The sequence below is a fragment of the Vipera berus genome (genome assembly GCF_964194415.1).
Source record: "Vipera berus genome assembly, chromosome: 5".
Taxonomy (NCBI): Eukaryota; Metazoa; Chordata; class Lepidosauria; order Squamata; family Viperidae; genus Vipera; species Vipera berus.
In genome coordinates, this window is record NC_138207.1 from 3884435 (window position 1) to 3906343 (window position 21909).

The window sequence follows — 21909 nt, forward strand, 5'->3', positions numbered from 1 at the left end:
TTGAGGAGAGAAGCAACCTGGGATTAAAGGAGAAACCTCCTAACAGCGAGGACAATTAACCAGGGGAACAGCTTGCCACCAGAAATCATAGGTGCTCCATCACTGGAGATTTTTAAGAAGAGACTGGACAGTCACCTGCCTGAGATGGTGTAGGTTCTCCTGCTTGAGCAGGGGGCTGGACTAGAAGACCTCCAAGGACCCTGCTAGCCCTATTCCGATTGAAATCCTTTCGCATTTTAACAATCGCTGCATTGAAACACAGCCCATAAATCATGCTTGCTTCCTGATCGATATTTGAGGGTTCGGAATAAAATTGCTAGTTTTTTTTAAAAAAACAAAAACAAAATGAACAAAGGAAGAAATCAGACTTTGATGGAATTGTCAAAAGCTTTTTTTTTTTTAAAGAGGCACACAGTCAAAGGTGAGCTAGTCTCTGTTTGGTCTGTCCGATTGCACAGTGCAACACACACAGATTAGATTTTAGATTCAGAATAGAACTGGGAGGATCTTCTGACTTCACAACAGCTAAAACGCTCTATAGATGGATATTGACTGATTGCTAATATATATATATATATATATATATATATATATATATATATATATATATATATATATATATATATATATATATATATATATATATATATATATAAAAGTAAAGGTAAAGTTTCCCCCGCACATGCGTGCTAGTCGTTTCCGACTCTAGGGGCCGGTGCTCATCTCTGTTTCAAAGCCGAAGAGCCAGCGCTTGTCCGAGGACGTCTCCGTGGTCATGTGGCCGGCATGACTAGATGCCAAAGGCGCACGGAACGCTGTTACCTTCCCACCGTAGTGGTCCCTATTTTTCTACTTGCATTTTTACATGCTTTCGAACTGCTAGGTTGGCAGAAGCTGGGACGAGTAACAGGAGCTCACTCTGCTACGCGGCACTCGGGATTCGACCCGCCAAACTGCCAATCTTCTGATCGACAAGCTCAGCGTCCTAACCCACTGAGCCACCGCGTTAGGACGCTGAGTTTGTCGATCAGAAGGTCGGCAGTTTGGCGGGTCGAATCCCGAGGGCCGCGTAGCAGAGTGAGCGCCTGTTACTCGTCCCAGCTTCTGCCAACCTAGCAGTTCGAAAGCACGTAAAAATGCAAGTAGAAAAATAGGGACCACCACGGTGGGAAGGTGACAGCGTTCCGTGCGCCTTTGGCGTCCAGTCATGCCGGCCACATGACCACGGAGACGTCCTCGGACAAGCGCTGGCTCTTCGGCTTTGAAACGGAGATGAGCACCGGCCCCGAGAGTCGGAAACAACTAGCACGCGTGTGCGGAGAAACCTTTACCTTTACCTATACCTATACCTATACCTATACCTACACCTATATATATATATATATATATATATATATATATATATATATATATATATATATATATATATATGTTTTTTTGTTAAGCATTCAGAATACACTTGCTTAGTCCCAGACACGGGACAAATCTTATTTCCTGTTTCAGCCTAGCCCAAGGCCATCTACAGGCAGTAGCCACAGTAGTGGCAGCTCATATTTGTGTGATTTTTTTTTCTTTGGCTTGCTAAAAAAGAATAAAGGGAGACCGATATGATCATTTCAAACTTATTTGTTCTCATCAGTCAGCCATACCCTTCTGAGATTCGAACCTGGGCCGACTGCGTCTTAAGCAGTTGTTTTGAAATGATCATATCGGTCTCCCTTTATTCTTTGTTAGCAAGCCTGTGTGTGTGTGTGTGTGTGTGTGTGTGTGTGTGTGTGTGTATTCGACCACGCAAAGCCCTAAGAGATGGGTGAGGTGCAGACTGAGTTCTTTCTCTTTGAAAATAAATCACCAAGGGCAGCATCTGTTTTTTAGCTGGGGAATTACACAGAAGAGGAACAAGCTGCAACTGGATCTAATTAAGGAGCAGGAAGAGGTTATTCAGAAATAAGACGGTCACAGTGATCCTGAATCTTATGCTAATCACTATTGTTGCATAACCTGAGTAAATTAGGAGTCTTTCGTCTGAAGAGTCCCTAGTCTGCCGTAACTTCCGATCATGAAGATAATAAAGAATTAAAATCTGGACGTCATCATCCATTTTCAGCAGAGGTGGGGGAAGCAACCTCATTTAAATGTGAAATTACAGGTAGTCACAGACAGACAGACAAATAGATGATAGAGACAGACAGATGAGATGATAAGACAGACAGGATCAATGGATAGATATAGATAGATCGACAGATACATGGTAAAGACGATAGATAGATATGGATAACATATAGATGTTAAAGACACGATAGATGGATAGATACAAAGACATGATAGATGGATATAGAGATAGATGTTAAAGACATGATAGACGGATATAAAGACAAATAGATTGATAGATGGAGGGATATGATAAAGACATACTAGATATAAAGAAATAGGTAAGATAGATAGATAGATAGATAGATAGATAGAGATAGATAGATAGATAGATAGATAGATAGATAGATAGATAGATAGATAGATAGAGACATGATATGGTAGATGGATAGAATAGAATAGACCTGGAAGGGACCTTGGAGGTCAAAGAGATGGTAGGTAGGTAGGTAGGTAGATAGATAGCAGCTTTGTTTGAATTATACCCTCTGCTCACGAGTTCCCCCCTCCTCTTTTAAGACAAATTACCAACGTTCTTTATAATTTTCTCGGATTCCTTGGAGGAGAAGCAGGACCAGACACCTTTCAAACCGTGTGACAGGCCTTTCCCATAGGCACCACAGAAAAAACACAGTCACCCCATAGAAGAAAAACTTACCAGAACTGATGGGATTCCCAGCTCACAGTGAATGTGTGTGTGCGTGCGTGCGTGCCTGCGTGCATCCGTGTGGGGGGTCAGCCAGGAAGAGTCACAATGCTGAGCTGCAACCGGCATTAAGGTTCTTCTATTCCAGTCTTAATATTAATGCCCTTCTTTTTCTTTTATTTCCCCCCCCCCCCCCGCCTTTCCTTTCTGTTGCATGTGGACAGCTGCTAGCTCATTACCGGTCTTGTGAATGCAAGCAAGGTCTGATCTGCAATCGTGTTATCTTAAATAAAATAAAATAAAATGCTAAAATTCCCACTGGTTCTGCACTCTTATTGAAAACAACAGTTTGATCCCTCTCTCTCTCTCTCTCTCTCTCTCTCACACACACACACACACACACACACACACACACACTTTTTTTTTTGCAATCGCACTGCCTCAGAAACAGGAACAACTGTTGCGGCCTTGTTCCAGTGAGGGTGCTAAAAGAGTGGTGAGAAACGCGTTTTAACATTTTGAGAAGAGTGGTAATACAGAGAGGCCTGTGGCTAGGAAATGCAGCCCCCCCCTTCCTAGTAAGGCCACATCTGGAATACTGCAGCCAATTTTGGTCACTGTATCACAAAAAAGATGTCGAGAAAAATTCAGAGAAGAGCTAACTAAGATGATCCAAGGCCTGGAGACCAAAACGTACGAAGAACGGCTGCGGGACTTGGGTTTGGCTAGTCTAGAGAAAAGAAGAAATAGGGGTGACATGATAAGCAGTCTTCCAGTATTTGGGGGGGGCTAACACAAAGACCAGGAGGTCACGTTATTCTCCAAAGCACCTGAAGGCAAGACAAGAAGCAATGGACGGAAACTGACCCAAGAGAGAAGCAACCTGGATTTAAGGAGAAACTTCCTGACAGTGAGGAGAATCAACCAGTGGAACAGCCTGCCACCAGAAATCGTGGGCGCTCCATCGCTGGAGGTTTTGAAGAAGACTGGACAATCACCTGTCTGAGATGGTGTAGGTTCTCCTGCTTGAGCGGGGGGCTGGACTAGAAGACCTCCAAGGTCCCTTCCAGCAATATTCTATTCTATTCCATTCCTTTTGGAGAGAGATCAATATCAGAAGGTGTAAAGAGTATCAAAGATCGTTTTAATTCAGGAAAGAGAACAGGTAGCACTCCCTTTTAGCAATTTAACAGTCACCTGTAAAATATTTAAGGGTGAAGATAATAATATAGAGCAACAGGTGGTCCTCAACTTACGGCTGCCACTGAGTCCGAAGTCTCGGCTGCTAAGTAAAACACATGTTAAGTGAATTTTGCCCCATTTTACAACCTCCCTTCCTGCAGTTGATCAGAGAATCACTGCTGTTTTAAAGTTAGGAACACGGTCTATAAATGAATCTGGCTTCCCCATTGACGTTGCTTGTCGGAAGGTCGCAAAAGGGGATAATGTGACCGGGGGGGACACTACAACCGTCATAAATACGAGTCAGGTGACAAGTGTCTGGATTTTTATCAAGTGACCATGAGGGTGCCGTAGCGGTTGTTAAGTGTGAAAAACGGTCCTTTTTTCAGTACCGTTGCAATTTTGAATGGTCACTAAACGAAAGGTTGTGAGTCGGGGACTACCCGTAAAGGAAGAACGACACAATTTTCACACGAACGGGTCATTTATTCATTATGCAATGCCAGCCTCCTTCTGACGCCTTGGAATCATAAGCCAAAGTATCAGGATTCCGGACCCCGCACTAGTTGTTTACATTCCCTTCTGTGTGTTCCCGCATCACCTTTAATTCAGTTAAGGATTCGCACAATTGCATTCACACAATCTGCCATGCTTGGTTAGTTTAAAGCTTGTTACTGGCATAGCTGCTCTTATCCATTGGGTTCGTCGTGGATGGTGCAATTTATGGAGTGAAAACGTCCCTCCAAAAGTTGTGGGTGCTCCATCACTGGAGGCTTTTAAGAAGAGATTGGACAACCATTTGTAAGGAAATGGTATAGGGCAGGGCTTTTCAACCTTTTCACCCACTGTACCACTTTTAGGATATGGCAACCTCTGAGTACCACCAGTCACCTAGCAAGGTGTCAAAAACTTACAACAGTTCGCTTAGTGATTGTCTGAAGTTACAACGGCACTGAAAAAGGGCCCCCCAAGCCACAGCCGAGCAAGACACCTGCCTGCCTGCCCACCCGGCGGCGCTCTTCCTCCTGTCCGAGGTTGTCATTGTTGAGAGCATTTCTGTTGAGGATTGGCAGCAGGGGTGGGGTGGGGGTGTTTGGTTTTTATTCTCCCCCTCTGCTGGGTGGTTGCAGCAGGTTTTGGTCACTTCACATGTCCCTGGGACACTGTGACCATCATAAATATGAATCAGTTGCCAAGCGTCTGAATGTAAATCACAAGACCTTGGAGATGCTGCAACATTCCAGCTGTTTGGTGCTTCTTCTGGGCTCAGCAGAAGCGCCAGGATCAGTGCCGAGCTCCAGGTGGATCCTGGTGCTTCCGCTGAGCCCCAACAGCCCTGCAGCTCCAGCCGTCTCTCGCTCAGGCTTGTGTGGTGCTGCCACAGGTTCAGCTCATTCCCCTCCCCCGCTACCACTTCTCTAGTATGATCATGTACCACCTGCCAGGTGCCAATGTACCACAGGTGGTACCCGTACCACTGGTTGAAAAGCCCTGGTATATAGGATCTCCTGCTTGAGCAGGGGGTTGGACTAGAAGACCTCCAAGGTCCCTTCCAACTCTTGCTATTCTGTACAGATAGTCCTTGACTTATGACCACCACCCAGCCCAAAACTTCCACTGCTGAGCGAGACAGTGGAGGGAGTTTTGCCCCCATTTTACGACCTTTCTTGCCACAGTTGCTAAGCGAATCACCGCAGTTGTTACCATCGTTAAGGGAATCTGGCTTCCCCATCGACTTTGCTTGCTGCAAAAGGGGATCACATGACCCCAGGGGACACTGCAACCGTCATAAATACGAGTCCGTGGCCAAGCATCCGAATTTTGACCCTGGGGACGCTGCAATCGTCACAAATGTAAAAACGGTTGTAGGTCAATTTTACCAATTTACGTCACACATAAAGGTATTTAAAGGCCAGTGCTCTGACAGATGAGTACATGTCCAAGCGCGCAGAAGATGGCCCTCCCCCACCTCCCCCTGAATGGAGACGAAAGCTTTGCAGCCAAATCGCCAAGCTCGGAGATCAAACCCACAGCCCAACAGTCTTAAGTCCCTTTTTTTTCAGCGCTGTTGTAACTTTGAACGGCCACTTAATAAACAGTTGTTAAGTCGAGGACGCACTCCGGCTGCAAACTTCAGCGCCTTGCATGAAAGGCAACCGACGTGACCGATCGGTTGGGGGAAAGCCCTAAGAGATAGGGGTCTTCTCGTTCGCCCATGTTGTCCACCCCCGCAAGGTCCCCCTCGTTGTCCTCCAAGTCAGACAGGGCCAAGCCATGGTTCCCCGGGAGAGGCTCCAAAACGGTGCTGCGCACAGTGGTGCGTATGCTGCTGGGCGAACGCTTGTGGGAGCCCAGTTTCTGGAAGCGTCGGTGGCACATCACGTCCTTGAACATCTCGCGGAAGCGGCTGGACATCAGGTTGTAGAGGATGGGGTTGGCGGCTGAGCTCAGGTAGAAGAAGACCCCCGAGATGATGTGAACGTACTGGAACATGTGTTGCATCCGGTCGGTCCAGTGAGTGATGAAGCTCCAAACCAGCCGGTCGGTGTGGAAGGGGGCCCAGCAGATGCCGAAGACGACCACCAGCACGACTGGGGGGACAAGGACAGGGAAGCAGCGTTATCAGGGAGGAACCTGGGGACCGATTGGCCAATGGAGAAGGTCCTCCTCCATTCCAGCCAATCGATGGAGAAGCTAGCCCAAGGTTAAATTGTGGGCTTTGTCTGTTTTCTTGCAGACATTTCATTACCCAACTAGGTAACATCATCAGTGCCGGGAGGAGGGGGGGAGGATGATGATGATTGTAGAGCCAATCACTTTGGGCCAATCACCAGGACAGTGAGCTCTAGTCCTGATTTAGCCATGAAAGCTGGCTGGGTGACTTTGCGCCAATCACCAGGAGACTGCGAGATCTAGTCCCGCCTTAGGCAGAAAACCCGGCTGAGTGACTTTGGACCAATCACCAGGAGACTGCGAGTTCTAGTCCTGCCTTAGGAATGAAAGCCCGGCTCGGTGACATTGGACCAATCACCAGGAGACTGCGAGTTCTAGTCCCGCCTTAAGAATGAAAGCCAGCTGGGTGGCTTTGGGCCAGTCACACACTCTCGCAGCCCAACCCACCTTACAGGGTTGTGGTTGTTGTTGTGGGGAGAAAAAATCAGTGGAGGAAGGTGAGTTGGATTGTGTTCACTGCCTTGAGTTATTTGTCAAAATAAGAAGAGATGGAACACACAAGAAATAAAACAAAAATGAAATAAAATTCAGACCCTGGTTCTTCATAGACTCAGCCCAACCAGTTTTGCTGGCAAAAATATGGAAGCGGTTCACCTCTAGCTTGGTCCTTTCTCACATGCTTTATGTTGTTGCCTGCAAGTTTGTGGGAATGGGGGGGGGGTTTCTGACATCTGGGCCGTTGCCCTGAGCATCCATAAGGGAAGGCAAAGTACGTGGCTTCATCATGGACCATGACATTGCCATGTATGTTCTGGGGTCATCATGGCTACTTTTTATATAGTATTTTACTGATTTTCTCATTTTACAATTGGGTGTTTAAAAAGCAACGTGACGGCTGGGTTGATCATAGCGTACATAAGTCTTTAGTATAAATCTCATGTTACAACATCAAACATTTCCCCTCTCTTTTTTTCCATTACTATCTGCTATCTCATATTGGGCTAGCGCAAATCTTATTATTATCAACTAGATAAAAACACCTTTTTTACAGTTACCAATAATGTCTAGCTTATACATATCCTAATTGCGTTTGCGTTTAATCCTTGTATACAATCCATGTCCTGTTATTGTTTTTTTTTCCCCCTCGAGGCTTTAATTTCCCATCAATATTCGAACTGACGCTATTATTTATAATTTCCAAGTATTTTTATATTTAGGGGACCAAAGTTTCTCTTATGTCAACTTCTCCCTTTTCATAGTGAAGCCTAATATTCTGCTTACACATCTTATCTGGCGTTCTGACAACGTCCTGCTCTAGATTGTAGGTAAGGTCACAACTTACAACCACAACTGGAACCACAGTGGACTTTCCACTGCTAAGTAAGGCAGTTGTTAAGTGTCTTGCAGGCAATTTGTGCCATTTTTGGTTTTTTTTTAAAAGGAGTCACCGCAGTTGTTAAGGAAATCATTTGGTTCGGATTCCCCCACTGACTGCAACGGTCGTAAAGGTGAGGACCGATTGCAAAAAATCAGGTTTTCCAGCGCTGTTGCAACTTTGAATGCTCACTAAGGCAGTGCTGGTAAATTGAGGGTTACCTGTAGGTCCACGCACACCTTGATTGTTGTGTCGACAACACAACCCTCTTAAGGAGTCTTTTTAAGCAGGAACTCTTATAGTTTGCCTGGAAATCTTCGGTGTTCGTAGAATCACCGCATCTTTCCTCGGTCTGCCAGATCCCTCACTTCTACTGCGCCCAGTCTTTGACTGGTGGTAAAAAAAAAAAGCTGAGCCCAGCTCTAGTCAGTTAACATCTAACAGACTCACAGAGTCGGAAGGGACCTTGGAGGTCATCTAGTCCAACCCCCTGCTCAGGAAGGAAGCCCTATCCCATTTCAGACAAACGGTTGTTCCAATTTTTCCTTAAAAACTTCCAGTGTTGGAGCATCCACAAATTCTGGAGGCAAACGTTATCTCCAAATCGGCATTTACACAGCCCCGCAACTTTGGTACCTATTCACCTCGGGCTATTTTCCTCAGCATCTGCACCTCTTGCCTGTCTGGTGCAAATCTGTTTGTCGGTATACGGCTCTCCCGGGTTGGGCAATTTCAGGAAAAGAGGTTGATTTGTGTATTTTTATATTCATGCATCCAATTTCAAAAAGCGCTTGTCAATCTCACGGAGGGACTCCGGGGTAATTAAATTAGCAGGTTCCGCTTGCTCAGTGTAGGGCTGTGAAAATGCCGAGACGTTTCGCAATGCTGCGTTTTCAGCTTTTGCTAGCAGCCTCTTAATTTTCTGCCTGATTGCAACACTACGATTTGTCGCCCGTTTCTTCCCTCCTGCTGAGGGGAAAATAATTTGGAGGGGCGACACAGGGTTCCAGCGGTGAGCAGATCTGGACATGTACTTGAAAGGCTGTTCAAATCAGCCGCTTCGCTTTGCTGCTGAAATGTACGCTTATGTAAGACAGAATAACGAGAGTTGGAAGGGACCTTGGAGGTCTTCTAGTCCAACCCCCTGCTCAAGCAGGAGATCCTATGCCATTCCAGACAAAATGGCTGTCCAACCTTTTATTGAGAAGCTCCAATGATGGAGCACCCACAACTTCTGGTGGCAAGCTGTTCCACTGGTTAATTGTCCTCACTGTCAGGAAATTCCTCCTTAGTTCCAGGTTGCTTCTCTCCTTGGTGAGTTTCCATCCGCTGCTTCTTGTCCTGCCTTCAGGCGCTTTGGAGAATAGCTTGACTCCCTCTTCTTTGGGGCAGCCCCTGAGAGATTGGAAGGCTGCTATCATGTCCCCCCTCGTCCTTCTCTTCATTAAACTAGACATACCCAATTCCTGCCACCGTTCCTTATATGTTTTATCCTCCGGTCCGCTGATCCTCTTTGTTGCTCTTCTCTGCACTCTAGAAAGAGTTTCAGCATCTATTTCATAGCAAAGTAATCAAAACTGGATGCATTTAATAGGCACATTTGTGTCCCTCCGCAATCAAATTGACTCTTAGTGGCTCACTTAGGAAATACGATACAAAGAGACCCCGTCTAAGTGTGACAATGACACTATAAAAATAGAAAGAGAATAAGTGATTTGCATGCATTTGCATGCATTTGCATTCGATAATACTTATAGCAGCGAGCGTGTGTGCTGAAGCTTGGCAGCAAATTGCTCATCAGTTCTTGCCCTCCGATATTGTATTCACAATTTCCCTCCCTTTCGCGGCTTGCCGAGGCTTTATTCTGCTCGGAACGGAACGGAGTTATTGGCAAGCTTTGGAATTGAATAATTAGGTTAGATTCACAGGGGTAGGCCACCTTGGCTCTCTTATGACTCGTGGACTTCAACTCCCAGAATTCCTGAGCCAGCCGTGCTGAGGGGAAAGGGAGAGGTTTCCAAGCTGAGCCACGCTAGCTCAGAAATTCTGGGAGTTGAAGTCCACAAGTCATGAAGGGGCCAAAGTTTCCCCCACGCTGGCTGAGAAATTCTGGGAGTTGAAGTCCACAAGTCATGAAGGGGCCATGGTTCCTCCATGCTGGCTCAAGAATTCTGGGAGTTGAAGTCCATGAGTCATAAAAGAGCCAAGGTTGCCTAACTCTGGGTTAGAAGATTGATAGATGAAATTGATAGATGACGCCAACACAATGCCAGGCTGCATTAACAGAGGGATAGAATCAAGATCACGTGAAGTACTAATAACACTTTACAATGCCTTGGTAAGGCCACACCTGGAATCCTGCATCCAATTTTGGTCACCACAATGTAAAAAAGATGTTGAGACTCTAGAAAGAATACAGAGAAAGGCAACAAAGATGATTGGGGGACTGGAGGCTAAAACATATAAGGAACAGTTGCTGGAATTGGATATGTCTAGTTTAACGAAGAGAAGGGTGAGGGGTGACATGATAGCAGTATTCCAATATCTCAGGGGCTGCCCCAAAGAAGAGGCAGTCAAGCTATTCTCCAAAGTGCCCGAAGGCAGGACAAGAAGCAACGGATGGAAACTAACCAAGGAGAGAAGCAACCTAGAACTAAGGAGAAACTTCCTGACAGTGAGGACAATTAACCAGTGGAACAACCTGCCTCCAGAAGTGGTGAATGCTCCAACACTGGAAGTTTTTAAGAGGAGACTAGACAGCCATTTGCCTGAAATGGTATAGGGTTTCGTGCCTGAGCAGGGGGTTGGACTAGATGACCTCCAAGGTCCCTTCCAACTTACTTTCTTCTTCTTCTAATAATAATAATAATAATAATAATAATAATAATAATAATAATAATAATAATAATAATAATAATAAAAATAACGGAGGGAATACTTCAGATAGTCCTTGATTTATGCCAAGTCTGGGAGCAGAATTTCCACGGCTGAGACAGGTGGTCCTTAAGTGAATTATAACCCATTTTACCACCTTATTTGGCATGGCTGTTAAGCAACTCATGCAGCCGTTAAGCAAATCCAGCTTGCCCCATTGGCTGTGCTTGTCAGAAGCCGGCTGGGAAAGTTGCAAACGGGGATCACGTGTCCACAGGACACCGCAACTCTCATAAATGTATGTCGGTTGCCAAGTGCCTGAATTCTGACCACAGGACTAGGAGGATACTGCGACGGTCATTAAATGGTGAGGGCCGGCTGTAAGTCACACTTTTCAATACTGCTGTAACTTGAACGCTCGCTCAATGAACGGTTGTTAAGTCGAGGAATATCTGCAGACATGGGGAAGTCAGTCCTAACGAGGAGTTTGGTGATCTTGTTCCAGGAGTGTTTGGGGAAAATATCAGTTGGAACCCCAGAATTGGAAGAGATTATGGAGAATCGTGTACTCCGGGGATGTCCAACCTTGGTGGAAGAGAATCTCTATAGTTCACGGTTGAACTGTGGTTCTCTCACCTTGGTTGACTTCTTGCAGACGTTTCATGACCCAACTAGGGAACATCATCAGTGCTAGAAGGGAGGAGGAGGAGAAGGAAGACTATGGGGTCCTTGGTGCTCTCTGAGCTTGGTGGTTTTCTTGCAGACGTTTCATGACCCAACTAAGGAACATCATCAGTGCTAGAAGGGAGTGGGGTTTCCACTGACGATGTTACCTAGAGGGCTAATGAAAGGTCTGCAAGCAAACCACCCAGCTGAGAGAACCACAGTTCAACCGTGAGTATTTGCTCAATATTGGAAAAATGAAAGCCTACCAAGGGAAGGAGAACTCATTAAGAAAATCCTACGATTGCAGAAACGGACAGATTGAGATTGAAGATAAAAGAGAAAGAAGATTCAGTCTACTTTAGAAGTCCCCAACCTTTTGGGCACCAGGGACCGGTTACATAGAGAGAAGTTTTTCCGCGGAGCGGAGTGTGTGTGTGGTTTTGTGTGCTGCCGGCATCCTGCGGATGGGGCTTTCCTTGTTTTGTGCGGACTGGTTGCTGGCATGCCGCGGCCCGGTGCCGGTCCACGGACCAGGGGTTGGGGACCCCCCCCCCCTTTAGAACATGGGACAATTTTTTATCAACGGCTAGAAAAACGAATTAGAGAAAGGGATGCGATATGTACTATGTAACATTAAATACGTATTAGTAAGAAGGCGACCATTGGGTGAAGTGAAGACGTAAGAAACATATTATTAACTAGCGTGATTATGAAAACATAGAAACTAATTACTACGGATTGTTTTTTAAACACACGAATCCAGACAGCATGCTGTTTGCCAATATACTAAAGAATGTTATTTTATAAAAATTAATAAAATATATATACCAAAAAAAAGGTCTGCGAAAAACCCACTGTCAGCTCAAAGAGCAGCGTGGACCCCAAAGCCATCATTGTTGTCGTTTTCCTCCTCTTCCCCACCCCCTTCTGGCACTGATGACGTTACCTAGATGGGTAACGAAACGTCCACTAGAAAACAAGCAAGCTCAGAGAGCACCCAGGACCCCACAGTCCTCCTCCTCCTCCTCCCTTCTGGCACTGATGACGTCACCTAGCTGGGTAACGAAACGTCTGCAAAAAAATCACCGAGCTCAGAGGACACAAGTTTTTTTTTTTTGCAAGTGTGGTGAATATCTGTAGCTCAGGTGGAGGACGAGGGCGGAGGTTCATTCTCCGAGCTTGTGGGTTTGGTGGAGCCTTGGTGGAGCAGTGGGCTAATGCCTCCTTAAGTAACACCAGCTGCCTGCAATTATTGCAGGTTCGCATCCCACCAGGCTCAAGGTTGACTCAGCCTTCCATCCTTCCGAGGTAGGTAAAATGAGGACCCAGATTGTTGGGGGCAATTAAGCTGACTTTGTAAAAATGCCATTTGGGGGGGGGGGCAAAAGCCCTAATAAGCAGGCATATACATAGAATGAAGGCTATTGCTAAGCACATTTGATTTGTGCTTAGATTGTAAGCTGCCCTGAGTCTTCAGAGAAGGGCGGGATATAAATGGGATTAAAAAAAATTTAAAAATTTTTAAAAAGGGTTTTTTTGCAAGTGTGGTGAATATCTGTAGCTCGGGTGGAGGACAAGGCGGAGGTTCATTCTCCGAGCTTGTGGGTTTGGTTTCCGAACGTTTCGTTATCAGGCTGGCTTAAATCTTCAGCGGAGTTGAGGGGATGTCGGTGTTCTTCTGTTTGTAAGGGCTTCAGGTGTGGGTGTGTCAGGTGAGGGTCTTGTGATGGGTCAGTTGTGAGTAATCAGTGAGAGGCTCGTGATGGGCCTTGTGACAGGGAGGTTACGCCAGGTCGGGGTAATTAGGAAGTGAAGTGCTGGTGGGAGTGGGGGATTGCACGGGATGGCCGTCTCTGGTTGGCTGTGCGGTGGATTTCGATCCTGAAGGGTTCATAGGCTGGTTGTTGTGATTCCATGCCAGCCTGTGATCCCAACAGCTGAGTCCGGGGAATCTGAGGAGGAGGAGGGGCCCGGGAACCATCAGTGTCAGAGGAAGGCTCTGATGAGCTCCAAGACTTACATTCCAGTGAGGAGCCTGGCCCTTCCGCTCGTGCTTAGGATGTGGGGAGGCCGGGTTGGACTTGGAGGACGCCTAGCTGGAGAACCTGAGAGACGCCCGCAAATGAAGACAGGCCAGGAGAGTAGGCCAGAGGAAGGCAATGGGGCGACTCCGGAGAAGGCACTGAGAAGCCACGCCTTGAGGACTGAATTACAAAAAGGGAATGTGTGGGCGGCGCTGGTTGCTGAAGGCAACCATTGCAAAGTACTTCATGGGATCATTGTTCTGTTGGCATTGCCGGTGAATAATTCTCTGTTTTGCGGAGGTACAAAAACTATCCATATGGTGTTTCAACAACAACTTGCACCTGAACATCGGCAAGAAGAAAAAGATGGTGCTAGACTTCCGGAGGAAAAAGGAGGAACCTGCCCCACTTTACATCGGGGGGGGGGGGCTGTGTGGATAGAGTCTCCTCCTTTAAATTCCTCGGAGTCTACCTCTGCGAAGATCTTACCTGGAAAGTCAATACAACCCAGGTGGCCAGAAAGGCCCAACAGAGACTCCACTTCCTCAGGGTCTTGCGGAAGAACAGGGTAGAACAACGGCTAATGACCCTCTTTTACCGGTCTACTATAGAGAGCATCCTCTCGTACAGTATTGTGGTTTGGTACGCTGGTCTGACAGCCGCGGACAGGAAAGTATTACAGAGGGTGGTGAGCACAGCACAAGACGTTGTGGGCTGTTCCCTGACACCACTGGATGACCTCGCCAGGGCTCGCTGCCTTGGAAGAGTGAGGAAAATTCTCAGGGACGACTCACACCCGGGACGGTATCTCTTTACTCTCCTACCATCGGGTAGGAGATTCAGAAGTACAGCCAGCCGTATCAACAGGCTGAAGAACAGCTTTTATCCATGGGCTGTTAGGCTCCTGAACGGGAAATAATTTTATAATTTTATGCGTGACTGACTTGCGAGGCCGGTGTGTTGTGCAATTAGCTCACATGGTGTAATAAGATGGAGGGTTTGTGGTCACTGTGAGTTGGGGGGGGCACGAAGGGAGGCTCAGCCAATCTCAATGTATACATGGTTGTAATTTGATAATAAAGGTTCATTCATTTTGTTGCTTTTTGTTTTTGGACCATTTGGCGGGTTTGTTACCAATATTAAAAGGGGTTTCTTTTTTTCTGAGTCTCCAGCCTACTTGGCAAAAGGTTTTTTTTTTGTCCTTGTGCATTTAACAAGGACGTACACAGGCTGAGACAGAACAGTTGTGGGTCGACAAACCCCCTCAGGATCCAAATCTGCTACACAGCCAACCAGGGACGGCACCGAGCTTCAACCGTCCCGCGCAAGTCCCCATAGCCAGCACTTCACCTCCCAAAGACCCTGACCTCATGTGTCCTCCCCATCCCATCGTAAGCCCATCTCTGATGACTCACACCTGGCCCATCCCAAGACTCTCACTTGACAAGACACACGCCTGGAGCCCTTATCCACAGAAGAACGCCGACACTGACACCCTCTAAACGCCACCGAAGACGTTACCTAGCCTGGCAACGAAACGTTCAGTAAACCAAACCCACCAGCCTGTTCTTCTTCCACAGGTCGACCCAGTTGGAAGCCTCCTCAGATGCCCCGATCCCGGTTCTCGATCCTTGGGGGTGGGGGCTTCCCCTTCAACTTACACAACATATTGGTCACCTGCCTCCGCCGAGCCTTCTTCTGCTGGAGACGGAGGTTGTGGTAGTCCGACCGGCTTCCCGATTTGGCCTCCAGAGCCTCCAGGAGCTTCTCCTTCCGCAGCTGCAGGCCAATGAGCAGATAGAGGACACTGATGATGGCCATGGGGATGAAGAAGAAGATGACGGTGGTGATCTGGATGAGGAGGTTGTAGATCAAGGGGGACTTGACCAGGGTGCAGGTGTCCGAGTCGGGAACGACGCCCCATCCGGGCACATAGAGAGTCTGTATCCCGTGTAGGCTGGTGTTCGGGATGGAGCAGACCACGGAGAGGACCCACACCATGACAATCACCTTCTGGGCATGGTTTTTGGTCACCACGTACTTCGCCTTGAGCGGGTGGACCACCGCGATGTAACGCTCCACGCTGAGGGCCGTCACGTTGAGGATGGAGGCGAAGCAGACGGCCTCGAAGAGCAGGGTCTTAAAGCAGCAGCCCCCGGCCCCTAGGAGGAAGGGGTAGTTGCTCCACATCTCGTAAATCTCCAACGGCATGCCCAGCAGGAGCACCAGGAGATCCGAGACGGCCAGGCTGAAAAGGTAATAGTTGGTGGGTGTCCTCATGAAGCGGTGCTGGATGATCACCAGGCAGGTCATGATGTTGCCCACGGCCCCCACCACAAAAATCAGCAGGTAGGTGGTGCAGACAGGAACGAAAAAACCTGACCGACGGGGCCCCAGGTATCTGACGCGCAGTTCCTCGGCCGTCATGTTAAGGACCTCGGGGTTGAAGGACCTCGGTTTGCCCTCCGGCGCGCTGCCGTTGCACAAGTCTCCAGAAGCCATTGGGTCCAGCAGCTCCATGGGGGAGAAGCAGAAGTCCAGCTTGGAGCAGTCGGCAGAAGACAGGGAGAGGACTTCAGACTGGAAGGAGAGAAGAAGAGTGAGTGACGTGTGGGCGAAGCTGAAGGCTAGCATCAGACTATCGCAACGACAAAAGTTGGAAGGGACCTTGGAGGTCTTCTAGTCCAGGGCTTTTCAACCAGTGGTACGGGTACCACCTGTGGTACCTTGGCACCTGGCAGGTGGTACGCAACCATCCTAGAGAAGTGGTAGCGGGGGAGGGGAAGGAGCTGAACCGGTGGCAGCACCGCACAAGCCTGAGCGAGAGACGGCTGGAGCTGCAGGGCTGTCGGGGCTCAGCGGAAGCGCCAGGATCAGCGCCAGGATCCAGCTGGAGCTCAGCGCTAATCCTGACCCTTCTGAGCCCAGAAGAAGCGCCGATCAGCTGGAATGTTGCAGCATCTCCAGGGTCTTGTGATTTACATTCAGATGCTTGGCAACTGATTCATATTTATGAAGGTCAGTGTCCCAGGGTCATGTGAAGGGACCGAAACCTGCTGCAACCACCCAGCAGAGGGGGGGGGAAATAAAAACCAAACACCCCCCCACCCCATCCCCGCTGCCAATCCTCAACAGAAATGCTCACAACAATGACAACCTCGGACAGGAGGAAGAGCGCCGCCAGGCGGGCAGGCAGGTGTCTTGCTCAGCTGTGGCTTGTGGGGAACCTTTTTCAGTGCCATTGTAACTTCGAACAGTCACTAAGCGAACTGTTGTAAGTCGAGGACTACTTGTACTTTATCCCTTTTTTTCCTTTTTTTTTTTTTTGGTCATCACGTTTTTGACACCTTGCTAGGTGACTGGTGGTACTCGAATGTTGCCATATCCTAAAAGTGGTACGATGGGTGAAAAGGTTGAGAAGCCCTGTTCTAGTCCAACCCCCTGCTCAGGCAAGAAATCCTATACCATTTCCTTACAAATGGTTGTCCCATCTCTTCTTGAAAACCTCCAGTGACGAAGCACCCACAACTGCTGAAGGCAACTTCCGTTCCATGGATTAATGGCTCTAACTTGTCAGGAAATTTCTCCAGGATCACCATTTGTGAGTTGTTTTGGTGTGTGTGTGTGTGTGTTTTTTGCTGGTTTCCAGCAAAACATAAAAATAACACCCACTGGGGAAGCCGGATTCGCTTAAAGATCATGTGATGTGCTTAATAACCACCCGATCCGCTTAACGACCACTGGAAAAAAAATCCGCCGTAAAATCGGTTCTACTCAACTCACAAGTACAACGTCTAGCGAGGATTCCTTTTCCAATTGTGGTCATAAGTCAAAGACGCCGGTAGCCAACTTCCTGTACAGGGGAGTCACTATTTGTTTAGTGACTATTGCCACTATTTGTTTAGTGACCACTCAAAGTTACGACAGCGCAAGAAATTGTGACATATGGCCGTTTTTCACACTTACGACCGCTGCAGCATCCCCCACGGCTGCAGGATCAAAAATTGGGGTGGCTCACATTCATGACACCTGCAGCGTCCTTAACAACTGCAATGATTAACAACTGGGGCCAAAAAGGTCATAAACGAGGCGCAACTCACTTCGTAGCTGTCTTGCTTAGCAATGGAAATTTTTGGGGGGGGATCGGCTGTGGTTGTAAAAGCCAAGGACTTCCCGCAGCCCGTTTGATCACAAGCTCCCCTCTTTGCAAGACAAAAAAAAGAAGAACATTTAGCCCTGCTTTCATTTCAAATTAAAGTACCGAAACCGCTGGAAATGACTGGCACGTAATTTATTTCGTGCAGAAAAATGCCATCGCTCGTTATTTTCACGGCATTTAAAAAGTGGACATGCAGCACTTTTTACTAAAAATTTAATCCCCAAATGAAGCGGGGGGGGAGGATAGGGGGGGAGAGAGGACAGTCACAAAATCACAAGCTGCTGGTTGTTAAAGGAATACAAACAACTCTCAATTTTGGGCCAGCTGGGAAATTAGGGAAGAGAAATAAAGGGGAAAGTCGAGTAAACAAGAGTTTTATTACCCGGCCTCATTTAATTCTTTTGCAGAAGATTGAAATGTTTAGGATTTGAGAGAAAAAGCACAGGAATAATCACAACATCGGGCAACTTAGCTGCCATAAAGGTACGGGTCAACATTTGCCGTGAAACTCAACTGGGTGGCCTTGATTTCCATCGCAGAAAGCCGACTTACCTTGTGGGGCTCGAACAGTTGGTCAAAATTAACAACTTCCCACCACTTTCCATTTCTTTTGAATCTTTATTCCTCCTCAAATTAAGAGCATAAGAAGCAGGAACAGCCATAACGGGAGGTTTAAAACTCACCATGACTATCAAGTCTCAAAGCATGGGGGGGTGTTTTTTCCTGCTGCAACAATTATTGCTTCTCAGCTTGCCAACGAACTCGGGGGGGGCAGTGGGGGGAGAGAAATGGATTGGAATGCAGACTTCAAGGATGAAGGAAGCGGACCATGGGAACCAAGGACAGTTCACCAGGTGTCTGGCCAGACCCAGAGACACTTTCTCATAACAACATTGCTGCATTTAATTGGGCATCGTGACCTGATCCAGAGGGAGGAGAGAGAATGCTATGCTTTCACTACTAAGGGCTTGACTGGGCTTTTGTCAGAGCTGGTTTTGCTTTCGTAAGTGCCGAAATGATGTACTCAATAAAATTTTACGCTACGAGATCGGAATGTCTCAGCAGTGTTTGCTTGGTTGGGTTTGTCAGTCAGAACTTTGACAAATAACTATATAATCGAGAGCCCGATTCTCACGACCCCAGGGAGCTGAAGAAAAAAGACGAGAAGGGGATCACTATGGCAGATCAAGGCCCTATCCTGTGTGTGTAAAAAAAAAGGTGGGGCTTCAATCATACGGCGACGGTCACTATCTTGATTTCTTTGACCATCACCCATCACCACCTGTGCGATGGGATGCAGTGAGGAGGTGTGTCGCCAGGTGGGAGAGGCTGCATTACAGAAAAGGAGGAGGCAACTCAGCCCCAGATATCAGGTGTGAGAGAACGAGGGTTAAGACAGTTCCTCCCTAATAGTCCCCAGAGTACAGGTAGGTAGTCCTCGACTTACGACCACAGTGGAACCCAACATACAAGGAACTATTGCTGGAATTGGGTATGTCCAGTTTAATGAAGAGAAGGACGAGGGGGGGACATGATAGCGGTCTTCCAATATCTCAGGGGCTGCCCCCCAAGAAGAGGGAGTCAAGCTCTTCTCCAAAGCAACCGAAGGCACGACAAGATGCAACAGATGGAAACCCATCAAGGAGAGAAGCAACCTTGAACTAAGGAGGAATTTTCTGACAATTAGAACAATTAATCAGTGAAAGAACCTGCCTCCAGAAGCTGTGAATGCTCCAACATTGGAAGTTTTTAAGGAGCGATTAGACAGACATTTGTCTGAAATGGTATAGGGTTTCCTGCCTGAGCAGGGGGTTGGACTAGATGATCTCCACGGTGCCTTCTAACTCTATTCTGTTCTATTCTTATTCTATTCTTATTCTGTTCCATTCCATATATTCTATTCTATTCTATTCTGTTCTGTTCTGTTCTGTTCTGTTCTGTTCTGTACTGTTCTGTTCCTTATTCTATTCTATTCCATTCCACTCTACACAGGTGTTTCTTACCTGCAAAAGGAGTTCCACCCTTTACTTCCTTGACGTTCTTTTGAAGTGCCAATGTACCATCAAACATTATGGACTCTTCGAGGTCCACTCACTCTGCTTCTCTTCAAAGCCAGCCTTTCGCGTCACCTAATTTGGACGGCATTCATTCAAATCCAGCACAATTTCTCCCTAAAGTCACACCTGTATTTTCTCATTATCATCGTTCACTGTGAGAAATCTTATTTGCACAAAGCTGGAAAAAGACAGGTAGTTCCCAACTTACGCAACTATTCATTTAATGGCGGTTTGAAGTTCCCAAGGCATTGAAAAAAAGTAACTTACGACCGCTTTTCACACTTACGGCCGCTGCAGCATCCCCGTGGTCACGGGATCAAAAGTCAGACGCTTGGCAACTGACTCATACTTACGACGGTTGCAGTGTCCCGGGGGTCATGTGATCAGCTTTGGCGATCTTTCGACAAGCCAAGTCAATGGGGGAAAGCCAGATTCACTTAGCAACCGCGTTACTAAGTGAACGAGACTGCAGTGATTCACTTAGCAGCTCTGGCAGGGTAGGTTGTAAAACGAGGCACAATCCACTTCAGCAAATCTCTCGCATAGCAACGGAAATGTCAAACTCAATTGTGGCTGTTAAGTCGAGGATTACTTGTACACTAATTCCCACAGTGGATGAACGGATGGTGAAGGGGATGGAATTGGTGGAGATGGCAAAGTTAATAAGAATGATAATAATAAAGTTGGAAGGGACCTTGGAGGTCATCTAGTCCAACCCCCTGCTCAGGCAGGAAACCCTATACCATTTCAGACAAGTTGCTGTCCAGTCTGTTCTTAAAAACCTCCACTGTTGGAGCATTCACAGCTTCTGGAGGCAGGTTGTTCCACTGGTTAATTTTTAATTATTCTGTCAGGAAGTTTCTCCTTAGTTCTAGTTTGCTTCTCTCCTTGATTAGTTTCCATCCGTTGCTTCTTGTCCTGCCTTCAGGCGCTCTGGAGAATAGCTCGACTCCCTCTTCTTTGGGGCAGTCCCCTAATCATCTTTGTTGCTCTGTTTTAAATGTTAACTGTTTTAATCCAAGAGAAGAATTTACCGTGTTTCCCCGAAAGTAAGGCCTACACCAGAGGTAGGCAACCTTGGCTCTTTTATGACTCGTGGACTTCAACTCCCAGAATTCCTGAGCCAGCCATGCTGAGGGGAAAGGGAGGGGTTTCCAAGCTGAGCCAGGTTGGCTCAGGAATTCTGGGAGTTGAAGTCCACGAGTCATAAAAGAGCCAAGGTTGCCTACCCCTAGCCTACACCAACAATAAGCCCTAGTTTGATTTTGGGGGATGGGCCTAATATAAACCCTAACCCAAAATAAGCCCTAGTTGGATTTTTAGGGGTGGGCCTAATATAAGTCCTATCTGCAAAATAAGCCCTTAGCTTGATTTTTAGGGGTGGGCCTAATATAAGTCCTACTCCAATAATAAGCCCTAGTTTGGTGGCGAGGTTCACGTCTAAAAATCAAGCTAGGACAAGGGTTAGGACGGGGGTGAAGCAATCCCACGGGCCCCACACCCACTTACCTTACCAGTAGGACCGCCACAGCCAGGCCTCCCACATCCCGACAGTTGTCATGCCGCGTGGATCGCACACCAGTGCCGCTATGAGCGGCAGCAGGTTGTGTAGAGCTTCGGGCTATTGCTGCTGCTCGTAGCAGGATGCCGCATGGTGCTTTGCGCCGTTTCTGCTGCTCGCGGCAGGACTCTGCGTGACTCTTTGGACCGCGGCAACAGAAATGTCAAGCTCAATTGTGGCTGTTAAGTCGAGAATTACTTCTACACTAATTCCCACAGTGGACGAACGGATGGTGAAGGTGATGGAATTGGTGGAGATGGCAAAGCTAATAATAATAAGAATAAAGTTGGAAGGGACCTTGATGATCATCTAGTCCAACCCCCTGCTCAGGCAGGAAACCCTATACCATTTCAGGCAAATGGCTGTCCAGTCTGTTCTTAAAAACCTCCACTGTTGGAGCATTCACAGCTTCTGGAGGCAAGGAGTTCCACTGGTTAATTGTTCTAACTGTCAGGAAGTTTCTCTTTAATTCCAGATTGCTTCTCTCCTTGCTTAGTTTCTCCATCCGTTGCTTCTTATTCTGCCTTCAGATGCTTTGGAGAAT

General features: G+C 47.3%; 1 protein-coding gene across 1 annotated transcript in view; it reads right to left on the reverse strand.

Moving 5' to 3' along the window:
* Nucleotides 1–6109: 6109 nt before the first annotated feature.
* The window catches only part of NMUR1 (neuromedin U receptor 1), a gene marked incomplete at both ends in the record, with an annotated part of 81719 nt that continues 65919 nt past the window's right edge, over nucleotides 6110–21909 (reverse strand). The window contains 2 exons of the mRNA XM_081329969.1: nucleotides 6110–6567; nucleotides 15250–16168. Of these exons, the coding sequence (XP_081186095.1) occupies nucleotides 6110–6567; nucleotides 15250–16168 (1377 nt within the window). The remainder of the gene's footprint in view (nucleotides 6568–15249; nucleotides 16169–21909) is intronic.